At 41.2% G+C, this 23,980-nt stretch overlaps 1 protein-coding gene across 2 annotated transcripts in view; it reads right to left on the minus strand.

Moving 5' to 3' along the window:
• Positions 1-23,980, minus strand: part of whrnb (whirlin b) — a 215,123-nt gene that overhangs the window by 13,319 nt on the left and 177,824 nt on the right. The window contains exons 6-11 of one of the 2 annotated variants that reach the window (XR_013793441.1): positions 20,370-20,555; positions 20,013-20,201; positions 13,072-13,146; positions 5,857-6,186; positions 3,751-3,991; positions 556-714 (exon numbers count right to left, since the gene is read on the minus strand). Coding sequence is in view for 1 of the 2 variants with exons in the window: in XM_079567260.1 (XP_079423386.1) it covers positions 556-731; positions 3,751-3,991; positions 5,857-6,186; positions 13,072-13,146; positions 20,013-20,201; positions 20,370-20,555 (1,197 nt within the window). In the remaining variant the exon portion in view is untranslated. Of the gene's footprint in view, positions 1-555; positions 732-3,750; positions 3,992-5,856; positions 6,187-13,071; positions 13,147-20,012; positions 20,202-20,369; positions 20,556-23,980 lie in introns of both variants that reach the window. The other variant, XM_079567260.1, reaches the window with a different exon arrangement.

Below are 23,980 nucleotides of genomic sequence, written 5' to 3' on the forward strand. Positions count from 1 at the left end.
TGGGTTAGGTTATATAAAGATTTCTAAAGCTTTGAACATCTCTCAAAGTACAGTTAAACACACCATCCAGGAATGGAAAGAGTCTGGCATCACTGCAAACCTACCAAGACCTGGCCGTCCTCCTAAACTTACTGACCGAACAAGGACAGCATTGACCAGAGCTGTTACCAAGAAGCCTATGATGACCCTGGATGAACTGCAGAGAGATACAGCTCAGGTGGGGGAAACTGTCCACAGAACAACTATTAGTCATACACTGCACAAATCTGACCGTTATGGAAGAGTGGCTAGAAGAAGCCATTTTTAAAAGAAAACCATTAGAAGTCCCGTTTGCTGTTTGCCAGAAGCCACATGAAGGATACGTGGTGGCTTCTGGCAAACAGCAAAGGGAACTCCTTATAGTTTTCTCTTAAAAATGCCACTCTGCCATAAACCCACTGTGAGCCTTTTTGTGGCTCTTTTGTGGCTCTTTTGTCACTTTTAACTACTTTACTGAGCTCTTTATTACTTACGAGGATCCTGCAGTATGTTTGAGTTATCTTGAATCACACTCACTTGTCTGTTGACTCCAGCCGCCGGCCCCTGTGTCCCGGGCCCCTCGGCGTGGCCCTGTTGGCTCTTACAGGGGCGAGGGCTGCCGTCTTTACTCAGGGCCCCGAGTTCTGCGATGTCCACTCCGCTGTCCTCACTCAGCGTCTGCCCACTGTCCGACAACTGGGAGAGAGTGCCCCCTAGAGACCGTCAGTGCAAACGGCATCATGAATCATCGCAAACACAGCCAGGACATTTAGCTGAAATACGGCTTCAGACTGAGCCCATTTTTTACCTCGGCAAGAACAAAATGAAATCCTCTGGACACCTTTATTACTTTGCAAGTGCCATAAATCTTAAACATTTTAAAGCTACACCTGCAGCCAAACGTCACACGAAAGAAAAATGCTTAAAAATGATATTTGTAATACATTTCTGGGGGAGATTTTGAAACTCTGCTACCGAGGCAGATCTTTCCGATGATAAAAAATTTATGACATGTCTCCATCCAGGGTGACCGTCTGACTTGTGCGTCCTTGTCGAAATAGTGAAAACAGAAATGTTTTACAAAGTTTATAAAGTCACTTTCCCCGTTTCTCAAATTCTGTTGTCACTGTGTTTTATTTGTCTAGGGTAATTAATGTCAAACCAAATCTTTTATTCTAAATTTTAGTTTCAGAATGTTTTTATCTGCAGCAAAACGGTCATTAATATGTAGCATGTAGTGAAATATAAGACAGTATAACAGCAACTGGAAGGTTGCCAGGACAAGCAGTGTATGCTGTCATTGTGTCCTTGGGCAAGACACCTCACCCAATGTGCCTATATACATTTGTTGTGTGTGAACAAGTGCATGGAGAGTAGAGCTGCAAGATGTAGGAAGATCAAATGAGACAAGCGAGAAAATAAGTTGTGCAGAGGAATAATAAATTGAGAGAAGGATAACACATGAATTACATGAACAAAATAGAGAAAAACAAACTGATCACTGAAATATTCAAGTTCTGAAGAACAGTTTCCAATTGAATGCAGCATTCATGTGGTCCTCTGGAACTGGGCAAAAATGTTTTCCCCAGTTGGGAAATGCTCACGAATGCTCGCTCAACTCAGGTCAAAACGAAGCTTCTTCACTCCGTGCAGAAATCAGTGGATTTGTTCTTTTATCCCCTAATGTGAGCTTTTTAGTTAGACACTGCTACCTGTTTGAGTTTAACAGCCGACATTAATGCTAGAAAAAAGTAAATGTACGTAATAGTTTTTAAAACTCACAAACTACCGTTTAGCTTTTGAGATGCTGACAACACATTTACGTAAATGATTAGCTGAGCTAAGTGCTAATCAGTGATAAAAGATTATTTTTTATTAGCTGACATGAAATTCCCACTTTCCCACATAAAAAGCACGTGAACGCAAACCAACTGGGGGCAATGTTGTCACAGCTCGGGAAAACGACCCAGGCCACATAAACGCAGCATAAGAGTGTGGCGCCGTCTGATAACTTGAGTTTTTTCAAAATCACAATGCACTTGTGAAAAAAAAAAGAAAAAAAATCTAGATTCAGGACACAAACACATTTGAAGAAGAATTAACATTTGTGAAAAGACTGAAGTATGAACAGCTAAGAAAAATACAAGAATCATAAGCATTTAAGAACATGTTTTAGAGCTTTGAGTTACAGTGTGAGACCACTTTTTCCCACTTAAGACCCAATTGAGAAAATCCTCAAAATCCTGTTGCCGCGGTGCAGTGTGGCCCGTTCGTAGATGTTCTACAACGAGCTCCTATTCACCTACAGTATGATTTTCTAAGCAGGGGTGTACTCGGCGCAGCAGCTTGTTCTTCAGCTGAATGGAGAGGCTGCCACTCCACGCTGTGATGCTGTAGCACTACACTCTCCAACACGGCATGGTAGAAGATCACCACATGTTTCTTATCTACCCCACGGATTCTTAAGCGCAGCAAGAAATACAGCCAATGCAGAAGTCTGCCGCACAAACACTAAACGTGTGTGCTCCAGGTTTTGTGAATGAAAACCCCTAAATACTTGTGACCCGAGCAATATCTTGATCCTGTTTGACGACTGACCAATGATCACTTATACCTCTGAGATAAAACATAAGCTCTTTCGTTTTGTTTGAATTTACAGTGCTTGAGCACCGTATTTTCCAGACTATAAATCACTCCGGAGTATATGTCGCACCAGCCAAATAATGCTTAATGAGGAAGAAAACAAAAACATACATGAGTGGCTCCGGAGTATAAGTTGCACCAACCTTGGCAACTACCTGGGCAGCATGGACTGCACCGTTGACCAGCCCTCTAGCGGCTGTCAGTGTGAAAATAACGAAAATGTGAAATGATATATTTTGACATATAAGTCGCACCCGAGTATAAGTCGCACACCCCAGCCAAACTAGGAAAAACAGTGTGATTTATAGTCCGGAGAATACGGTAACTTTTTGAATAAACTGTACTTATTAGAAAAGTTACAAATAACATTTTCCCCAAGTACTTTTTCACCTTCACTTGCGTATTTATTTGGGTCACTACTTTTGATTCGTACTTGAGTAAAATGATTTAAAGTAAGATTACTACTAGTTAAAAATAGCAAAATAGAGCACTGCGCTGGGTCAGGAAGTGTAGTAAAACTAAAAGCAACGGGTGGTCTGTTCCCGGGACATTTGTAGTCATGACTTTGTGTATATTTAAGCACACCGGTGTGTAATTAATTCTCTATGCCCTGACGAAGATCCTACTGTGGGATTTATTTATCTTCGAGGGCCTCGGATTTTTGCCCATTTTTTTTCTACACAACTCCAGTAAGGGCTCCTTATCTTTATTTAACATTACTCTTACTTGAGGAGATATTTTGGCTACTCTACCCTCCTCTGTATCTGGGTGAATATCGTCACACTAATCTACTAATCTTTGAAAATCTTGTAAATATTCATATGTACCACCTTCCTTATGGAGCAAAGATAAGCTAAGTCATCTGAAAATGTAAAAATGCAATTTCCTGGATAAAATCTCCTGCTTCCATGTGTGTATAATGTCAAACTCCACTGCTTAAAGTCCTGCTGTTTGACAATGCACCGTTCACACTAATTCAATCCATTACGATAATTACATGGTTTGTAAACATATATAGTTGTCGGTTACTTTGCTTTCTGACCCTGTACGCCTCATGTTCACCCAGTGTGACCCGATCTAAAGACTCACCTCTCTGTTGCGTCCTGCAGTCCGCCGTGAGCCGGTTGCCGTCGATGATGACCTGATGACCCAGAGCGGGAGAGCAGGGCGGGTCCGGGCTGCAGGTGGGGGCCGGGGGCGTGACCAGAGCGGGGCAGGGCGAGGCGCAGGGCGAGAGGTGCGGAGAGGCCAGGGGTGACACCCCTTTGGACGAACAGGCCGACTTGGACAGAGCGCAGGACTTCTCGTATGAGCTGGATCTGGAGTAGAGCTGAACGACATGAGAAAGACAAAGAAACGACGAAATTAAATATCACGATGATTATATTCAAATAAGCTACGTGATCGCGATATAAAAAGTATAGCGTGGAAATGTTTGAAAGTTCCCATGCGTGTGGAGGTGGTGCTGACCAAAGAGGAAATTTGATTTTATAATGTGACTCTACATTTATCCATGGACCCTCTGGATGCACTCACTTTCTTTGTACCCATTGATTATGTGTGTTTTTTTTCCTGGTTTATGAGTGTGAGGATGAATCGAGTGTGTGTTCTCTTATTAACATTGTTCAAAGCAAAAATGATATTGTCAAATCAAGCCCAAATCAAGCTCAATCTAAACATCTAGTATCAGGGGAACATGCTTTGTTAAAGCTTATGGTTCATCTCATCACTCTCATCAGAGTGTGACAAAGGCTACGTTTAGACTGCAGGAGGAAGTGGACAGGAAACTGTGCCGCGGATCTGGCTATGTTAAAGTTGTGGGAGGCTAATGCAGCCAATTATCAATAACCAAATCATTCTAAGAAGGACTATGGACTTTTGTGGAGCAGAGGCAGCTATCTTTAACAAGAAACGTGCCGCTGTTGAGTCCAGCCGTGGATAGTGAGGTGAGTGGCTTCACTCATGCTAACTTCAGTGCATTTGTTGTTTTCCTGTCCGCTCTCATCTACTTTAATGCAGAATGAATGGCATTTGTAGCGATCGATGACGTGTTTCGGATAAATGCGACCTGGACGCTCAGACTAAAGATAAGATAAGATAATCCTTTATTGATCTCACAACGGAGAAATTCACTTGTTACAATCGGCATTCAATAAGATCACTCAGTGTGCACAAACAGACAGGAAATGTGCAACAGTTATATAGTAGAAAACGAGGTATCTTATGTACAATAAGCAAAGCAAAAATCTTAGGGGAATAAGGGAATAATAATAAATAAAAATAGGATACAAATTAGAACAGGTTATATAAGTAGAATATATAACCTTAAAGTCGCATTGTAAAAGATCAGATACGTATCGGATTTAGGAACACATGTCTAAGTGGGCTGGGTCGCATTCAAAAACATCAGATCTGTGTCGTTCAAGAAATGATCGTATACAGGTCGCATAGGGATAAATAAAATTGGAATTAGGTTGTTTCAGGAAGCGTGAATGTCAGTCATGCTCCCTCCTTCTGGGAGAGGCCTAAGTCTTATTCAAAGACCTCTCTTGGGTCTATAGCTGTCATATTTTCTGACCACAAGAGCGAAGAAGAAGCTTCTGCAAATAGAAGCGAACTGTCTTCAACACAAACAATTCAGTCCAGTCGATGATTTAAGATTCACAACAACATTGGACTAAGATAGGAAGATATTAATATTGTCAGATAAGACCCTATAGTTTCCTGCAATAGATACAGACAGCATCTCGTCATAGAAGGGGGCGTGGCTCCGTTTTCTGGTGGAATATGAACTTATTTATCACACATAAAGTCAAGTCTAAATCGGGCCCATTCAGATATATTCTTTTTTACAGCAGCTTGTTCAGTAGAAGTGAAAAACTGCAGTCGTAGCTAGCGTTAGCATGTAGCATGATGCTAATATTAAGCATCATGTTAGCATTCTTCGTTATTTATGTGTTTATGGGCTGTTGAACCACTTTTCTCCTCTCCATGTCTTTGTATCTTTATTAAGTAAGTAGAATGCTATATCAATAATTCTGCATTTGTTAATGTCGTTTTTGAATAATTAGAGAAAGTTAAGTTTTTTCTGTTCTTTGTTTCCTCCCTTAACTCTTTCAAACACTACCATATATGGGCAATGTATCTAAACAGATGATGTTGCAATAGGATTACGTATCTGGAGGACAGTCTCACCTCTGTCTTGGCTGGGACTGAGTTGGAGTGCAGGAGCCCGGGGCAGATGTGGTGTCCCGAGCCGGGCCGTCCACCCGTGTGAGGAGCGTGGGCATAGAAGTGCTGAGGAAGGGGCTCCGAATGACACTGGTGCTGCTGCAGGGCCGACAGCGACGCGTGGTGCCCGGGACAGCCGCGGGGGGACCAGGGCCTCATGGACTTGTGGAGACAGTCCTGGAGCAGGCGGTTTGAACCGGACTGAACCAGCCGCGCAGTAGGCGTCCTGTCTCTGGAGGAGCGGCTCGGAGGTCTGCACAGGGGCGGGGACTGTGCCACGGCCACCATGTCCTCCTGAAGGACAACAGCGTTTCAACACACATTTGTAGACCATCGAGTGTACAAAGGTGGAGGATTAGCCTATTGTGCACGTTTTGGAAACTAGGGCTGAAATAATGGTGAAAGCAGCAAATAATCAGGCAATGTAACGCTGAGAAATATAATGTATCAGTCTTAAAGCAGTACTAAGTAACTCTTCCCTCTAGAGACCATAAGCGCAACTGCAGGTGTAGTAGCAAGTTACGATTTTTTAACGTATTAAATGTCTTGGAGAGTAAATACTACACTGACAGGAAAGGCGAAGGGAGACAGGGTTACTGTGCATCCAATTATACAATGGAAATATTTTTTTTCACACACACTTGGCTGTAAATACTGTTTAAAGTGACGTTAGCCCGCAGCTAGCTTTGCCCGTTAGCATGTTAGCTTCTTCTTCGTGATTCCATTAGTGAGTATTGCTTTCTCCGGACCGGGGGCAGTCAAGTTGCAAACATGGTTTTCTGGCCAGAGACACCAGGGGGAGATGAAAGACCCTCCAATCATCCCATTGTCCCACAGGGACTACGAAAAGGATGTATTAAGGTAAACACGTTACTTAGTACTGCTTTAATATGAATTAAACCTGCTAAACCTGTAGTTTATGCTGCGAGAACCATCTCCGGGAGTTAATACTTCAGTCTTTTTGCAAATGTTTTCGCCCTTGGACATGTATAAATTGTACACTGTGAACAGATTTCCAAACAAGCTGGCCATTTTTTTTGTCCTGAGCTTTCCAAATTTAGTTCACCCCATGTTCTTTACTCCACTCCTGTCCTGAACATCGCAGAATGGGAAGTCAAGAGTGGCAATTTTGGGCAATTACGCTCTGTGCCCAACATGTGAGGCTTTCAATCTTTCCGCCTCTAACAATATATCAGTAGTTCAGAAAACCGAATGATGTGTACATCGGTTATTAATATCTATTTCTTGCGTTGAAACCTTGTCACACTTTTCTGCGGTATAAGTGGTTGAGATAAAGTAAGGAGTTAGTGGACAAGATCAGGACTAACAAGAATTTGGTGTCACCTCAAAAGGGATTATCATGAACCCTTTCCAGTACAGTGACAATTCTGGTTCTGCTTTTCTGGATCTAAAAGAACGTTCAATCCCAAATTTCAGTGACTACTTTTATGACTATGGCGTGTTTATAGAAAAGGAGGAAGATTTTATGTAACAGTGTTCAATAATAATAATTCATACCTTTCTACACTTTGATATAGGCTATTGATGTTTCATTATTTAATGGGATAACTGTCAGGCGGTTAGCGTTAGCCTCTGTGCTGATTTTCATGATAATGCATCTGGATTGTGAGGATACTGAGAATGAAAAAAAAAAGATAAAATATAATGTTAAATGTAAAGTGTTGAATATACAAACCAAAATAGAAATGTATCTTTGAAAGAATTTACTACGACTGAAGAGGAGTCAGGAGTAACTTGCTCTATAGCCTACAATACAGAAACGAGCCAACAGAGTGGGGGGAAATAGCTGATCCTGGTTTTGAAAATGTGAAGACGTAATCACAATATGAAAAACATGACATTGATTTATTTGGCTACTCTATCCGATTATTTTTAGGCTACTTTGTGTTGAATAAGAGGCCTTGAATATATTTTCACTTCACTTAACGTATGGCGTGGTCTCAGAAATATTGTTTGACAAAAAATAACCCGACCACTGGAGTTATAATATATTGATATTAACATGTTTTGCAGAAGAAACCTTGTAATTCCAACTGGGATTTGCCATTTTAGAATTGGAAATTTTCACCCTACAAAAAAGGCAATAAGACTCATCACATTCTCAACCTACAACCAACCAACCCATTCCCTGTTCATAAACCTGCAAACATTGAAATTCTATGATTTAGTAGATTTGTATACAATAAAAATGATGTTCAAAGTAAAAAATAAACTTGTGTCACAAACACTACAAAATATGTTCACCGTCAGACAGAGCCGGTATGAGCTCAGAGATGTTTGTAAAGAAAACATTTCAAACAAACACCATGAGATTTTGTGTTTCTATTAAAGGGGTCGATCTCTGGAATAACTGTACAGAGGATCTCAAATCATGTCCCTCTCTCTTCCACCTAAAGAGAATGTACAAAAGTATTATACTTGAAAAATACCTTAATTCTGTTTACTAGTCTGTTTAAGACTGTCAACTTACTTTAAAATGTGTATATGTATATATGTATGTATGTATGTATCTGTGTATGTGTATATATATATATACATATATATATGTATATATATAATAAAATCCTTTTGAATGTCTGATGTTATGTTGGAAAGTTAACAAAAACACAAGCTGTAAGTTTAAAAAGACAAGGGTAGGCAAAATAAGCATTAGCTTCAGCCTATACCTTTTCGGTCATTTTTGTATGTTATGTTATGAAGAAGTATACTTAACTGAATGTAAATCTTTTGTCATAATTTTGACTGAATAAACTGAACTGAATGAAAAAAAAGAATTGGAAGGTTCTATCTGCAAATGACTTCTCAAAACACTTACTTCTGAATTTTGAAGTCTGAAGTCATATTTTATATGTAGATATCCTTTGGCCTGCCTTCATCTCTTCATCTGTACTTCTTGAGAACTATATAACCCATTTTATTTTTGTTATGTGCATGGGCCCAACTTTAAACCTAAATATCAATTTATACTGTATATAGGATGCAGATAGAACCCTCTAATTGGGTGAAATGTACATGCATTTGTCCTTGAATTTCCTTAAAACTTCCACAGTAAAATTCTTCGAGATTAAGTACACAGGTAGTAGAAATAATAGGGAATACTAATCCAGGGACAGGTTTGTGTCACCTCAAAAGAAATGAATATAATCCCCAGAAATAGTGAATTCAGCTTGATGTCCTGTTGAATTCACTCAAGCATCTCAGTTCGACAGAGCAGTACCACTTTCTACCCTTTTTTTAAGCAGCCATCCATCACAGAGCATTTTAGCCATGTATTTATCCTTTTGTCCTAACGTCCCGCATTAAATTTGACCAAGCGGATTGTAAATCAGAGCTGCTTTGGGTGGGTCTGCCCCCCCCCGTATCCGCTCCTGTCCTGCCTGTCAAGCAGGCGTCATGCACAGAGACAGCTGACGGCACCTACAGCTCAAAGACAAATCTGAGCCCCAATGACTTTACGCGGAGGAAAGGTCAGCTCCAATTTAAGGATGTAGTCCTCGGGTAACTCTGCAGCTGAGGCCAGACTCTCGCTGAGACAAGGATGGATGATGGAGACAGACATGCTTCAATGAGTTGCTTTTAGATCAGAAACACAAGAAAAAAGGTTAGAGAAGAGCACTGCAATATGGACATGGGCGGGCGCAGGTGAGTCTGTGCCCACCCACTTCTGTGCTGCTGTATCTCGACTGCAGGGTGGCATAACTTGCGAACTCACAAACGCAATTTATAGAAGTAGTGAGTTTTTTGCCAGTACATTGAGAGCTTGGGGAATGCTGTTCATTAAACTCTGTGCTGCTGCATAAACATCTTTGATTAAATCCAGCCTGCAAAATTAAAATGTGTCAAAAGCCAAAACAAGATTAGAGAGTTTAGATAGAGGCAGAACATTGATTTTGGGAGTAATTTGGACATGCAATTTAAATATTGTGCGTGCTGATCGTCTTTCTGGGGAGTTTGCATAAGCTCCCGACTTCTCTCCCCCATCAACCCAAAACATGTATAATCACTTAATGGCAAACTACGTGACACTCATGTTAAACACGGAGCAGTTAGCGCCGTTTTGAAGCAAACAAACGGCTTTCACTGACATACTATGTTCTTAAAGTTGAAATTCTCGATCTTTTAAATCTCAACCCGATTATGTTTTGCGCAGCAGAGGGTCTCAGTCAATGGGCTATACGCACACGAGCGTCATGTGACTTCCGAGTGGATCCTCAGGAGGCGCTGCTCTTCCTGTCTCATTATTTCCCTATGAGTCAGTCGCGGTAGCCTGGTTTTACCATACCCTCGTACTTCGTTTTGTACAAAGGTCTGGAACTTCTCAATTGAGCTCCGTTATCAGGTGGGAGGGGTGAACTCCTTTGAAACGATTGGATCTGATTTTCGCAAGTGTTTGGTCGTGATGTATGTAATGCGCCCGAGTGAGTAAAGTGAGCCATTATAACTCAGCATTCCTTGCACATTGCAAGGCTTATTTTAATTTCGCATCCGCCACCATTGCCAAACTACAACCCGCAAATCGGCGAAAATGATTGACATCACTGTCAACACCCGCCTCCCCCGCTCGCTGAATGGTAGGTAGAAAGTCAACCGATGTAACGCAGCCACTGAGCTCAAGCCCAGACGTACATGTAGGGAAATGATAATTGACCGGAGTTTCCGGATAGCAAAGGCCAGGCTACAGTAGCGGTGTCTTGTCCAAAGAAATTGTGTTAAAAACATCGTGTCAGGAGCAAAGAATTCATTGGAGGAAACTCATCACGGCAGGTGTTTTTGTCTTGAAGCTAATGGCTAACACTAAACAGAGTTCAGGATCGTGATGTCATATCGCTAAGCATAATGGGATTTGCAGCAATAATAAACCAATGGCAATTTTAAAAGGTAAAATATTGGAGTTATTGTTCACATCAAAGTGTGTTAGATGTACAATGTTCCCTCGTTTATGGCAAGGGTTACATTCTAACAATAACCCGCAATAAACGAAATCTGCGACGTAGTCAGCTTTATTTTTTACTATTTTATATGTTTTAAGGCTGTAAAACCCCTCAACACACACTTTATACACTTTTCTCACTAGTTCACACGGGTTCTCCCTTATGCCACTGTCACTGTGTGATTTTTTTGTCTCATAAGATTTTTAGATTCACATTACAGACGTGGGGATGGTGAACATCATGAGCTGCTCTCATCTCCTCTGTGTGATTGTTCAAACTAAGAGATAATCGTAGCTACAACCAAAGTTTTATCGCAGCAGTTTCACGCTTCAGAAGGTGAGTGTTTAGCTGAGACGAGCGCCACATGCGCCACAAGTGCTGAGAAAGTGAACGCAGTCTGTATTAGGGCTGCTCGATTATAGAAAAAATAATAATCACGATTATTTTAGTAATAATTGAAATCACGATTATTCAAACGATTATTTGTTGCCTTAAAAAAAAATCTTTATTTCATTTATTCATTTTTATTCTTATTTTAAAAAACAACTATGGACTACATTTTCTTTGGACAATAAAAACTTTTTTTTTCTTTTTAAATATGTTCACGTAATGCTACAGGGACACCTGCCCCCTGCTGGCCAGCCCTCACACCTGTCCAACAGAGCCGCGCGGCCTGATGACATCATCACACAGCGCTAATGTTTTTATGTCAGACCGAGCCTGAGCCTTAGCACGTGAAATGCGAAGAGAACAGAAACAATCATCACAGCAGCATAAAATAGTAAGAGTTTGCTTTGAGCTCCGTTGCTCCTGAAGAAGAGTTTTAAACTTTTCTACTAAACAAAACCAGGGCCTGAGCAAAGGATATCGAGGCTTCTAAAACAGCTGTTCTCCTTTCGGCACAAGGTAATCACGTAACAGTGGCGTTATCTCAAGAGTTAGGTATAAAAAATATTAGTAGGCTACATATTAGTTCTGTCACGCTGCGCTGGTATTTCAGCTGATCAGACGCGTCACACAAACCGCGCAGGGCGGACTTTTTGCGCTTTGGATGGACAAGTTGGAGGGCATCCTTAATGATTGTTTTTTCTCGATTATGCTATTTTTGTGATCGTGTAGTGTAATAATCGAAATCGTAATCGAATTTCGATTAATTGCACAGCCCTAGTCTGTATTTCTATGGTATGACTCTGTCTGCGGCGTAGTGTGTGCGCTGATGTGTTGACAGGACACTGACAAAGATCCTCTATGCACGAGAGGAGGCTAACTCCACGACTAGCCAATCAGGACGCAGAACACAATGTGCGTATGCCGTTCATACGCTGTAAAAAAGCATGCAAAATTGTACTAAAAATAATTCCGCGAAACAGCGAGGCCGCGAAAGGTGAACCTTTATACAGCGAGGGACCACTGTATTACAATTTACAAGTAGGAAGCAACTAACCGAGTTGTTACACGGCTTTTACCCTACTTTTTATACTGTTTATAGCTCATGTTATGTTTGCACACCCACAAATCCCACAAAATAACATCTCCATGGTAACAGTGAATTTTCCCAAACTTATAAAACTTATCAAAATTAAAATAGCACCAAAATTCTGAACGAGCCGCTCAAAAAATAATCGGCCTGTATATACTTATTAGCTGATTATCTTTAGTGGTGTTTTTTTTGCTGCTAGCCGCTAGCTGCTCTGGGATAAAAAGTCCTAACTCCATGAACACAGACGTTTCCTCCAGTCAAGTATTTACATCCAACAAAATGTTTTTAACACTTAGCCAGTGACATCTCTCTGTCCGTGATGTTTTCTTGAACTATCAGTTGATTTGTGCAAGACATCGCTAATCCTTACTGGGAAAACAGTGAGACCGGAAGGACGATGACACTTGGAGTCACGTGTGTCACTCGGGTGTATAGAGCCTACTACACGATTTACCAGTTGATTGAAGACTATGGTGAGTGCTTTAAGGACCTGACAGTTTACCTCACTGCCGATGAAGGGTGTTCAGATGGCAGACAATAATTAGCCTATGCAAATACAGACTTCCTGAAGCAGAGAGCATGTTCTATGGTGAGTCCAAGCCTGTCATGAATAATAATATGCTCAAAACAACTCTGCATGCACTAGGACACAGTGTAAAGCGTGAGAAATGTATGCGGGTTTGTAATTATGTTTAGAAACCTCTGGTATTTCTACAAATGTCAAACAGACGGCGGCGCGGGACCTACCAGCGCCATGTTCTGTAAGGCATTCATGTTCTGCTCCTGGTCCTTGTCTATCCAGCCTCCGACAGTCCCATCAGCCTGGAGAAGTGAAAAAGAAATAATGCTTTACTCTGGCTTTTAAAGCACATACGGGGTTTTCATGTATCTCCTAATTATTTTGGAGGAAGTACTAATGATCACGGCTTCCGACAGATCCAAAAATCCCCCTCATGTTGCATTTCCCCATGTAAATGTACTTTAAAACCAATATCAAACACAATTACAGAGAGGTACATACTGATTCAATCATTCATCAATCATTTCAAACCCAATTTCTTTGTATGTGCTTGATATGTGAGACAAACTTTGGAGAACTTGCAATTTTAGCGAAGAAAAACTGAGAGTTCCATATTTTAAGAACAAAACTGGGACGTGCTCCATGGCCCTTTGGTACAGAATGTTTCAAGGCAACAGCTATGGAAATTCTTCCTCTTTGTGTGTCACATCCTGTGGCCAAACGTACTGTAAATAATAAATATAGTGGCTTTAGGACAACACAGCATTGGCGTTTTATGCTTTAGACAGTATGTAAGCCTGGATATAAATACACAGGTAAATGACCTATTATCTGACTGTTATGATCTGCCTATGCTGCAGTTGGTCAGGTCTCGGTTCAGCAACACTATATGAGCCCAAAGAATGAGATCAGCTGACGACCTAAACATCCTGAATGACCAGGTTATTACATCCATGGATTTCTTCTTCCCTGATGACACATATTCCAAGACGCCAATGCCAGGATTCACCGGGCTTACATTGTGAAAGAGTGGTTCAGGGAGCATGAGACATGATATCCACACATGGATTGGCCTCCACAGATCTTAACCCTCGAGAATCTTTGGGATGTGCTGGAGAAGGCTTTGTACAGTGGTCACAATCTCCCATCATCAACACAAGATCTTGGCGCAAAATAAATGCAACACTGGATCTTTTACATTGCAGAAGCTTATTGAGTCATTGAGCTAAAGGCGGGGCAACCAAATGACACTTTTAATACACATGCCTTCTTTGTCGTCTGCCGGTTGAATAAAGTAGTAAAAAACACAAGGCTTAAAGGAAGAAAGTGTTATTTGTAATGGGACAATCTGAGCAACGAAATGACCACAAGGAGTCCACTGAAGCTGTCAAAACTTGAAATCTTTAAATTACATCAGCTTGAGGGAGCAGTCGGTCTGAGCTCTCGAGAAAGAGGCAGATCCAATATTCTGTATACCAACATATGAAACAAAACACTCACAGGTATGTATTCCATGAAGAAATAACATCATAATAGGTTTAATTTATCAAAATAAAAGGACCGAAGTGAGCTGAAGGCCTAAAAGCTGCAGCGTGTTGGTCTGGCCTCTTTAATGCAGATGGCAGTCAGCGCCTCAGAGGACGTTATAATGAGAGCGCCACATTCACAGGCCAAAAAACAAGCAGCTCATTTTGTTCTGGGGAGCGCTGAGATTTTAGGACACGGGGACAACAAGTTTCAGACATATTTATTTCATTGCAGAACAAAGTGAGCATGAGTGAGTGTGAATAGATGTTGACATTTTGTTCATAATATGGTAATTAGGTGGATAAATATAGATGGTATTTCGAAGAATCTCTACTGCCCTTTTGTATCATCCAGGAGGAAACCAAAGAGGAGCAGACATTTTTTCTAAGCTCATTTGCAGCTGCCTTGATTGTATAAGAGCGACTGAATTCTTCCACAGCTGAAATGGAAGAAGACAGATGGCTGTATTTGTTATAATGATCTATAATAATACAGTCTTCAACCATCATTTTAACGGATGATGCGTATAGCCATTCAAGTCTTCAAGAAAAAAACAAAACAATTGGAACTACATTTCTATGAATCTCCTGACTAAATATTTGCAGAGGTTTACAACAAAGCTGGTGTCTAGTTTTGTGAGCTGAATTTTGATGTGCTGAGTCCAAAAATCACATTGATTTCGTTCAATCTGGTCAATTTCTTACCCATCAGCCAAGTTTTGCCAAAGGGTATTGTCTTTGTAATGTCTTTCATCCCGGTGTGTTGCAAAAATGTTCTAAATTACCTTACTAAAAGTTTTTTTTTTTTTTGGAACCCAGTGTTTTTCGCCACATTGTTTCTGGTCAATTTAAAATGTGTTTATCCAATTAATCAATCTTTTTATAACAATTCATTGATTGTGATTATAACTTTTTACCTTAGGGGCACTGTATCTGCTTTGTTTTGATTACAAACAACAAAAAGTAAAGTCATAGTTGTGACTAAATCTTTCCTTACTTTCCTAACAGGGGCGGAGCCAGACAGGGAGCTCGGGCTGGCACTTGTCCTCCCTGGAATTTGACTGGCCACCTCATGTGCCACCCCACGCAGGATGGCTGAAAACATCATACCGCTGTTGAAAAAGGTGATTTTGCCCACGTAACACTTAGCCGCTCGTAGCACAACTTTAGCTGCAGTTAGCATAACATTGTCACGTAGCTTACTTAGTTTGTCTTTGCTTCTTTCCTCAGCCTTGGCACCTCTGAATAATTCCATAAACCCCACCAAAAGGATTTATCTGTCCACCATGTTCTCATCACAGCTCACTAAGGTTTTCTGTTATTCCTTCAGTCATGTGTATTCCAGTGTGTGCATCCGGGGAGCACCATCCACAATGACTGCTTTTGCTATGGAAATGCAACATGTTGGAAAAAACGTATCGTATCGCGTACAGCGGCCAGACAGGGCTGGGTAAATGCGTGGAAAAAAGGCTCTTGGGTACTGCTTCCCCTTGGCCACGACAGTGAAAAATGCCTGGCTCCAATGCTGTTTCCTAATGCATTTCTAATGTCCCAATTTTTCACTGGGACGACTTTATCAGCACGTTGGCTTAAAGCTTCATGATTTGTAAAATGCTTTATAATTAGATGTCCTTTCTCAAAAGTCTTCTTTTACAATATAATGAAGAAGAACAAACACATTTCATTCCACTACTGAAAAAAGTGGGCTTTTATCCAGCAAACTTTGAACAACTGCTCCATTGGCAGAACTTCTCAAACTACACTTTAATCTTGGCAACATCTACTGCAAATGTTAAACTTTACTTTGTAGAGAGTGCACATAATGCACCTTTTTTTTCATTTACACTTGATAACTAATCTCCTACACAGTCCTCCGTGCTTAAGCTAAAACATCATAAACTCCTCCATTATCTCCTGTTAATTACAGCTATTGGCGAATCTAAAAGTACGCCTCTATTCCAACCCCGTGCATCCTTCCATAATGCGACAGTGCCGTGTCATAACACCGGCCTCTTGCTGGCTAAGTAAGCGACTGTCAATTAAACGCAATTAGCTTCTTATCGGGGGGCTATAATTTCCTCTGCCACAATAATGGGACTCAGCACAGGCGATTGGACAGATCTACTGCCGCGGCTGCAACGACTTTAAATAGCGCCGGCGAGCCGCTAACGACCGGGAGACAAGTGTACCACGGGCGCCGGGTCGGAGAGAGGGCTAAACGGGTCAGGGTCTGAAGCTTTGAAGCGTAATTAGATTTATTCAAGTTAAAGTGGGCACAGGAGGTCAGACGGGTTGGACAAAAATGCGGGCCAAATTAAAAATGTTAATGGTACACTGCCAACCGCCGCCACCTGCTCATGCCATCAGGCAGAGCTACTTGGTGTTTTCAAAGTCCAGAAAGCTTCATAGGGCTCATTCTGATCATTTTAGTGCTCATGTTTACAGCTTTAATAAGCAGCTGATATTGTTCTTAGATGTAGGTTAAAACTTTATTGTGCCCCCATGGAAATGTGCCCTCCATTATTTGTTTGGACAACCCCAGCTGGGTTTTGTACATTGGCGTTTTGGGTTGACTGGGGAGATAGGGTCAACCAACGGTCACCCATCTAGACACAGAGAGAGCATGCAATCTCCACAAGAAGTGGTCTGGGAATCAAATCTTCTCTCCTTAAATTGCTTTGATGTTTTTAATCAGTCAGCCTCATGATTAATTCTTGGATCGACAAAACCCTTTGAATAAATGCTGTATTTTGACATTTAATTTACTAAAACGGGACCAAACTGGACGTACCAAATTTATGTTTTGTTTGGGCTCAAGCTTGTCAAGAGTAGGTCTGGGTACCGTTAGAAGGAAAAATAAAATAAGGGTTAGGTACTACTAGTATTGAGAAAACATCAAAAGTACCAACATACCAAGTTTTGATGCCTGTTTGTCCTGGGACAGCACTAAGGCTATATATATATAGTAGTGGTGGGCCGTTAACGGCGTTAACGTGCTGCGTTAACGCGAGACTCTTATCGCGCGATAAAAAAAATATCGCCGTTAATCTATTCTCAAAGCTGGGTTGGGAGCTGGGTCTATACTCTGCAAGCTATGATGACTTTCACCGTGATATTTTATGCAGGGCTTAAAGTATTCCGGCCTGAGGCCTCTGGCGCAAGCAAAGTGTATCAGACTGCAAATTATTTGTCCGGTTTTTCCGCGCATTTGTGAAAAAGTCGCCTTTCCCGCACTTCTTGCGGTCCATGAATGCATCTCACACGCAGCATCGCTGTTACGTGATTCCTCTGAAACCAAAACAACTGCCACGGGGATGCTGTAGCTACTTTTGTTATGGATTAAGTTTTGCCAAATGGACGCTATGACCAGACGAGTGAGAATCGGATAAAGAGGCGAAGAGCAGCAGGTTCTACGTCTGATCCACAGTGAGTTTATTTACGTCTTCTGTGAGTACAGTCGGGCTAACGGGGTCGCATCACCCGCGCTAAAATAATAAAATAAGCACTAAAAGCCCCGCACGAGAGCGCGGTGTCGGACCTGCCCCGCTCCGTGCCTCCTTCTGCAGCCGTGCGCGCGGTGAGACAGGTGTGCGCGGTGAGACAGGTGTGCACGGGAACGACATGCTGCGTAACCCTCCTCCCCCGAGCTGCTGCCGCTAACCCGCTGTAAAAAGGGAAATGTAACGCCTTCATACTGAAACGCGCACACAGTGGCGTGAACGCGCACACGTGTCAGCTCCAGCCAAATCTAACCAACAGCCTGATTAACAAACATGTATGACACTTAATCCTTTACTTACTAGATTATTTTGAAAAATATTGAACTTTACATTTTGGTCTATAATTGTATTTTACCTCCCATTTATTAAGTGTTTGCACAAATTGGGAATACATTAGGTCCAAATGCAGAGTAAATGTGTAATAAAAAAGTTTAATAAAAAAATATTGGCCTGGGCTACATTGCCTATATACAGTAGCCTCTATCTAACGTTTTTCTTTTTTCTTTTAAAGTACCGATAAGGGCACCATTAAAGTCCCGGATCTTTTTTCTGTAGCAGGTCATAGTTGCAGAAGAGGAGATTTAGTTTGTCACCAGAAAATTGATTGGCACAAAGCTACTGACTGTTAACAGTTCATCAAGACCTCTAATGTCGGCCTACAGTTCAAAATGAATGTTTAACTGAATAAACAGTTAGTAAACACAAGTGCATCTTCTTGAACATGAATTATTTTCATCACCAATTATCATAGTAGAACGTTCTCAAGCAGTTTGTGATGCATTTTGGAAACAGGAGATGAGCCCCTGGTCTAACTGATTTGAGAAACTCGTTCTCAAAGACTTACTTTTAGTCATTATTTGGGTAGCACACATATTCTGAATGGCTTCGGCAGAATTCAAGCGAGACATTTTAATCTAGATTAATTTCAGAATTAATCTAGATTAATCTAGATTAAAAAAAATAATCTATGCCCACCTCTAATATATAGCCAGCTTAATAAATGTGTGCATCCACATGGGTCGACTCAGGTCTGTGAAAACGGTGCAATTCATCTTCCAGGCCTGTGTGAGGCGCTGTGGCGCTAATACAGACAATAGAACAAGATGTAGAGGGCGCATGCGCAGGAAACTTTTGTGGAATGTAAACAGTGAAAATGAAACTGATTCAAGGATTTACGATCTACAGAAGAGACAAGGAGATGAGTTTATTCTTCAGTCCAAAAACACAGACTGACTTGTGTTTTTCTACTTGTCGCCTGTGGCTTGGGAACTGCAGTGGAGCAAAGAGGAGCAGAGTAAAACCTTCATAGATCCATGAGTAAAACTCATTATAAGGTCAGTAGATTATGGATAACAGACACCACTCTGGTGCTGTGATGTCATTGCTTTAGTAAAAGTTGCGGAGACGTTGTTACAACGGAGCCACGTAAACAGTGTTTTGAGATCTTTCCACTCTGGGAGGTAGTTAGGAATTTTGGATTTTGTTTAGACCCCCAAAACGCCGTTTCATGCAGTGGTCAGTATTGAGATTTTTATCTAGTTTTCTCCCTGAACACTTCATAGACCATTGTGTGCATATTTTAAGATGTTTTGTCCGCTAGCAAACTAGAGATTTCCAGGAAACACCTACAACAAACGTGGTCATGTTTTTTCCTGGGAAACCGTGGCTAAAGACGGAAGATGTTACAAAACTTTAGGACCAATTTTCTCGAAATAAAATTTTCATTACACTCTTGCAACATCTCCATTTTATTGGCTCCTGCAGACTCCAAACTTTCCAGTCTTGTACTTAACAATATTTTGAATATGCAGTTTTTAACAGCTAATGTCTATCCTCATTTATTTTAAAAAATGGCAAAATTTGAATTATTTTCAGATATTTTTATGACAGGATACAAGAATCTTTGTTAAACTAATGAAACTGATATGTATCAACAAACTAAAACCATAAATTTAAACATGGCTTGATCCATTATTTAGATTAAAAAGGCTAATTTTTAGATGAAAAAAAAAAGTATTTCATCATATCTTTTCAAAAAGCCTAAATTTAGGATTTTTAATATGATTCATGCACCAGTCACGCTTAGATAAATATGACTCACTCAGAAACCTCTTGATAACTATCATGTGTGCATGTGCCTACCTTTGCCGGCCCTGTGTGCCCGCTGTGCCCTGCAGGGCCCTGGTGTGGACAGGCTCCCGGCGGTCTCAGCACTCCCAGCCCTCCGTGAAACGCCTGGGTCACCTCCCTCTGTCTGAGCAGCACTAGCCGGTCAAACACCTCCAAATCCTGAGCCTGGACCAGCCCACGCACCTCTGACAGCAGAGACAACTGCGGAGGAGACATCGAGAGGCAGAGTAAAGAGAACAGTTAATAGATTTATCCAACTTTGATCTTTAGTCAGTGATTCACGCTTTTCAATCTTTCTGCTTATGGTATGGTCAGTCCCTCAAAAAAATACATATCTGTTTCTTATCAAAAATAACTCATTGCCAGTACCTTAGCGTGTGTGTTGAACAGCTCGAACAGTGCTATGACCATGGGCTCCACACAGATGTGCCCCTGCTGGTACTCCTGCAGGTAATAGGCCATAGTCTCTCTCTCAGTCTGGTTCAATAACATGAAGGCCTGCTGCTCCAGCGAGACCTGGGAGCCTGGGGGTCCCACGCCTCTGCACCCGCCGGACTGGACCAACACACAGACAGGGGGAAACAGGACAGAAGGCTTAGAAATGAATAACAATTAGATGTGCTTTTCTAGACTATTAATGACAAAAAGAGTTGAATGGTCGGTAGCAGATGCACCCGAACCACATGGCTACGTAAACAAAAGGGCGTACTTGTTTACTCTACTCTAAAGGCTACATGGAAGCACATCAAAGGTAATTATTATAATTATTATAATAATGATATGATATCATAGTTTTTTAGAAGGAGCAGAGCCTCCTCAGTGGAAGCTGCTATGGACGTTAGCACGGGTTAGCCTAGCCATAGAGTTCAGGATTGTGATGTCATATCGCGCAGAATCATGGGATTTGCACAAAACTAAACTAATTGAGATTTCAAAAAGGTAAAATACTGGAGTTATTGTTCACATTAGAACACTTGGACACTAGTGTGTTAGATGTATTTACCAGCTGTGACTAAACAGCTGTTTTTAGCTAATGTTAGTCTATAGAAAATGTTTGCTAACACCCACAAACATGGCGGATCTCCATGGCTCTGGCTCATTTACACTGACGTTGGACTGATGTCTATCCAAACCTCGGAGTCTCTCTGTTTGTGAATGTGCAGCTCACCTCAGTGACCCAGCACATGTTGGTGACGTTATGTATTTAACAGATAACCTAAAAGCATCACACAGTATGTTTATGAGCAGAAAAAAGTTGGTTTAGTTCTTCTTACAATGGTGACATCAATTACGTAATTTTAGTCCTCCATGGAGAATAATCATGCCCTTTTTATAACATTTACCCATTTTTCCATTGTTTTGGATGTAATGAGCGTCGTACTGGAAACAACAAAAACCTATGCCTCTATTTTCGTACATATTTTAAAATCTTGTTTAAAATGCTCATAAATATAAGAACCACCAAAGAGAAAGAAGGAAAACAAAACCTTTGGAGATAAATTTTTAAGGGTGAAAACCTACAGATAAATGTGGAGTTGTAAACATTTTAGAGCCGTCTCTTTGTCTTGTCCACAGCTGGAGTTTATCAGACACGGCGGAGTCCGTCTCTGGTGCTTATCTACTGAAGCAGCAGCTGCACTTAGACACTGTTCTCTCAGCGAAGGGACATCAGATCCCCACAGACTCAAAATGACTCAATGTACAGCAAGCCTGTGCACTTATGTTTCAGACACTATGGAGAAAGATGTTCTGTTCATTCACAATCGAATGGGCTAAATTCATGACCAAATGCACATTTTTAGCTATCTTTTTTAGCTATCAAGAACATGAAGTACAAGGTCCATACTTATATGTAGGTTTTGTAAGGTTTTTTCTGTTGGTTATCATTTGCCAAACATGACGAGTTGATTTACAATGAAAAAACATTTGGAAAAGGAAAAGAAACTACTTCCACACACCCAGCACCTGTCCCAAACCACATTTTACACTTCCTTTGACTGACTCATTGGCTCGTTGGCTGTTGACCAACAGTCTACTACAGACTTTATAGAATCCATCAATAATACACTTGCAAATGTTAGTCACGTCTGTAACGGTATAAATTTAGTTCAGCTTTGTGTGAACACAGCATAAATCCTAAATGTCCTTACAGATTTGAGAGGTTTTGTATCGATGAGAACTTGCATTGGCTGGTCGGAAAATAGCTCATAGTTAAATCTGGCGCATTCACAAACACATTAGTACTCAGTGTTCACTAATGGACACTGTTCTCTCCAAATGGACAAATAAAATAAGGTTCTGTTAAAGGAAAAGGCCACCGTTTTTACATACTGAGATATGTTCTTACCTGAGCTTAGACCAGTTGATACGTAACTGTCTGGTCTTTGTGCGTGCCCTCAGTCACGCAAAACAACCAAAGATGTTGTTGCATTTGGCCTCTCCCAATGTATTCCTATAGCTCCAAATGGGGGTAAAGTTGAAAGCTACCACACTCTTCCACGGGCACGCACAAAGACCAGACAGGTACGTATCAACTCGTCGAAGCTCAGGTAAGAACATATCTCAATATGAAAAAATGGTGGCCTGTTCCTTTAAAGGCCCTGCAACTGATTGCTCTCAAATTCTGAAATTAAATCAGTTCTCCTCCTTCAGTGTATTGATCTTTGATAAAAGACTGGCGAAGTTGGTAGAGCGGGTTGTCTCATGATCGGAAGATTAGGGGGTTCGAATCCCAGCTCCTGATGTCAGAATTGGGATGTCAGAAATGGAAAGTCCATCTGTCATGGCTTTAAACAAAAATAAATCAGGTGTAGGGTCTTTAAGTCTCAGGTGTCGAGGCAAACTCATGAGGATGTAGCTGCCATTTTACATTTACCATTTCAACCCATGTAAAGGGGAACCCCTGGGTACAGCCTGCAGATTTGCCTGATGGCAGCTACATTGCCCTGCATTCTGGCCCAGAAAGCTTCCCCAGGATAGAAAATTAGACAAGGACATTTCCAAAACTCTCTAATGCTCGAATTGGGGCTGCAGTGCTCAGGCGTACAGGGTCAGGAACAAGGAAGTAATGCAGAAGATTTCCCCTGGTGAACATGGCCAACGAAAAGACACAACTTTCCACCTAAAACACTGCAATAGTTCCTCGCTTCAGCACTGTCAATCAAACAATCACACCGACTTATTAATGCATCAGTGCCCATTAGCAAAGCCGGACGACTGCCAACTATTTTATTCACCGTAACTTTCTTCAGTAATACATCTTTTCATTATTCACAACTCGCTGATTTTTGTGAAAGTGAAAGCCATTAAAGGTGTAAGTAGTTCATTTAAATGCTTCAGTGAGCTCTAAAAGTGTGATACAAGTCTGTCTGAGGAGCATCAGATTCATAACAGAGCTTTAATGAATCATCTTGTTCTTCTCCTTAAGGTTGAAATTTGCATAGCGCAAAGGGACAGGATAAAGGACACAGATGGAGGGGACTCATTGCATCTGTTGTATTGAAGTCAGCTCTTCGGTGGACTGGAAATGACCTTGATGACGACAAAGGTTAACTGTGTGTATTATGTTCCTGACCTTGGTAAGAGAGGAAAAACATGGAGAAACGCGAACGAGATGCTTGTTGTGCCTTTTTGAATAAGTAAGTCAATGATAAAAAGTGACAGGTTTTATGGACAGAAATTGAAGCGCTAATAAGTTTTTAAATTTGCTAAAGATACACTGATCGATGGACGGCGGGCTATCACTTTGGGCTAATACGCAAATGTTTGACAAAAACGGGCTCAGGAGCACAACAACCACCATTTTGTAACTGTTAGGTGCTCAAAGTTTTTGCTCGGAGGACAGAAATGTACATCCAGAGCCGTGGGAAGATATTTTGGTTAGGGGCTCTGAGGATGAAGATTGCCAGTGACAGTGGCGCAGATGGTAGAGCGGGTCGTCTAATGATCGACGGTTTACATCTCGCCTCTTGCAGGTGCAC

This window comes from Gobius niger (assembly GCF_951799975.1).
Source record: "Gobius niger genome assembly, chromosome: 1".
NCBI lineage: Eukaryota > Metazoa > Chordata > Actinopteri > Gobiiformes > Gobiidae > Gobius > Gobius niger.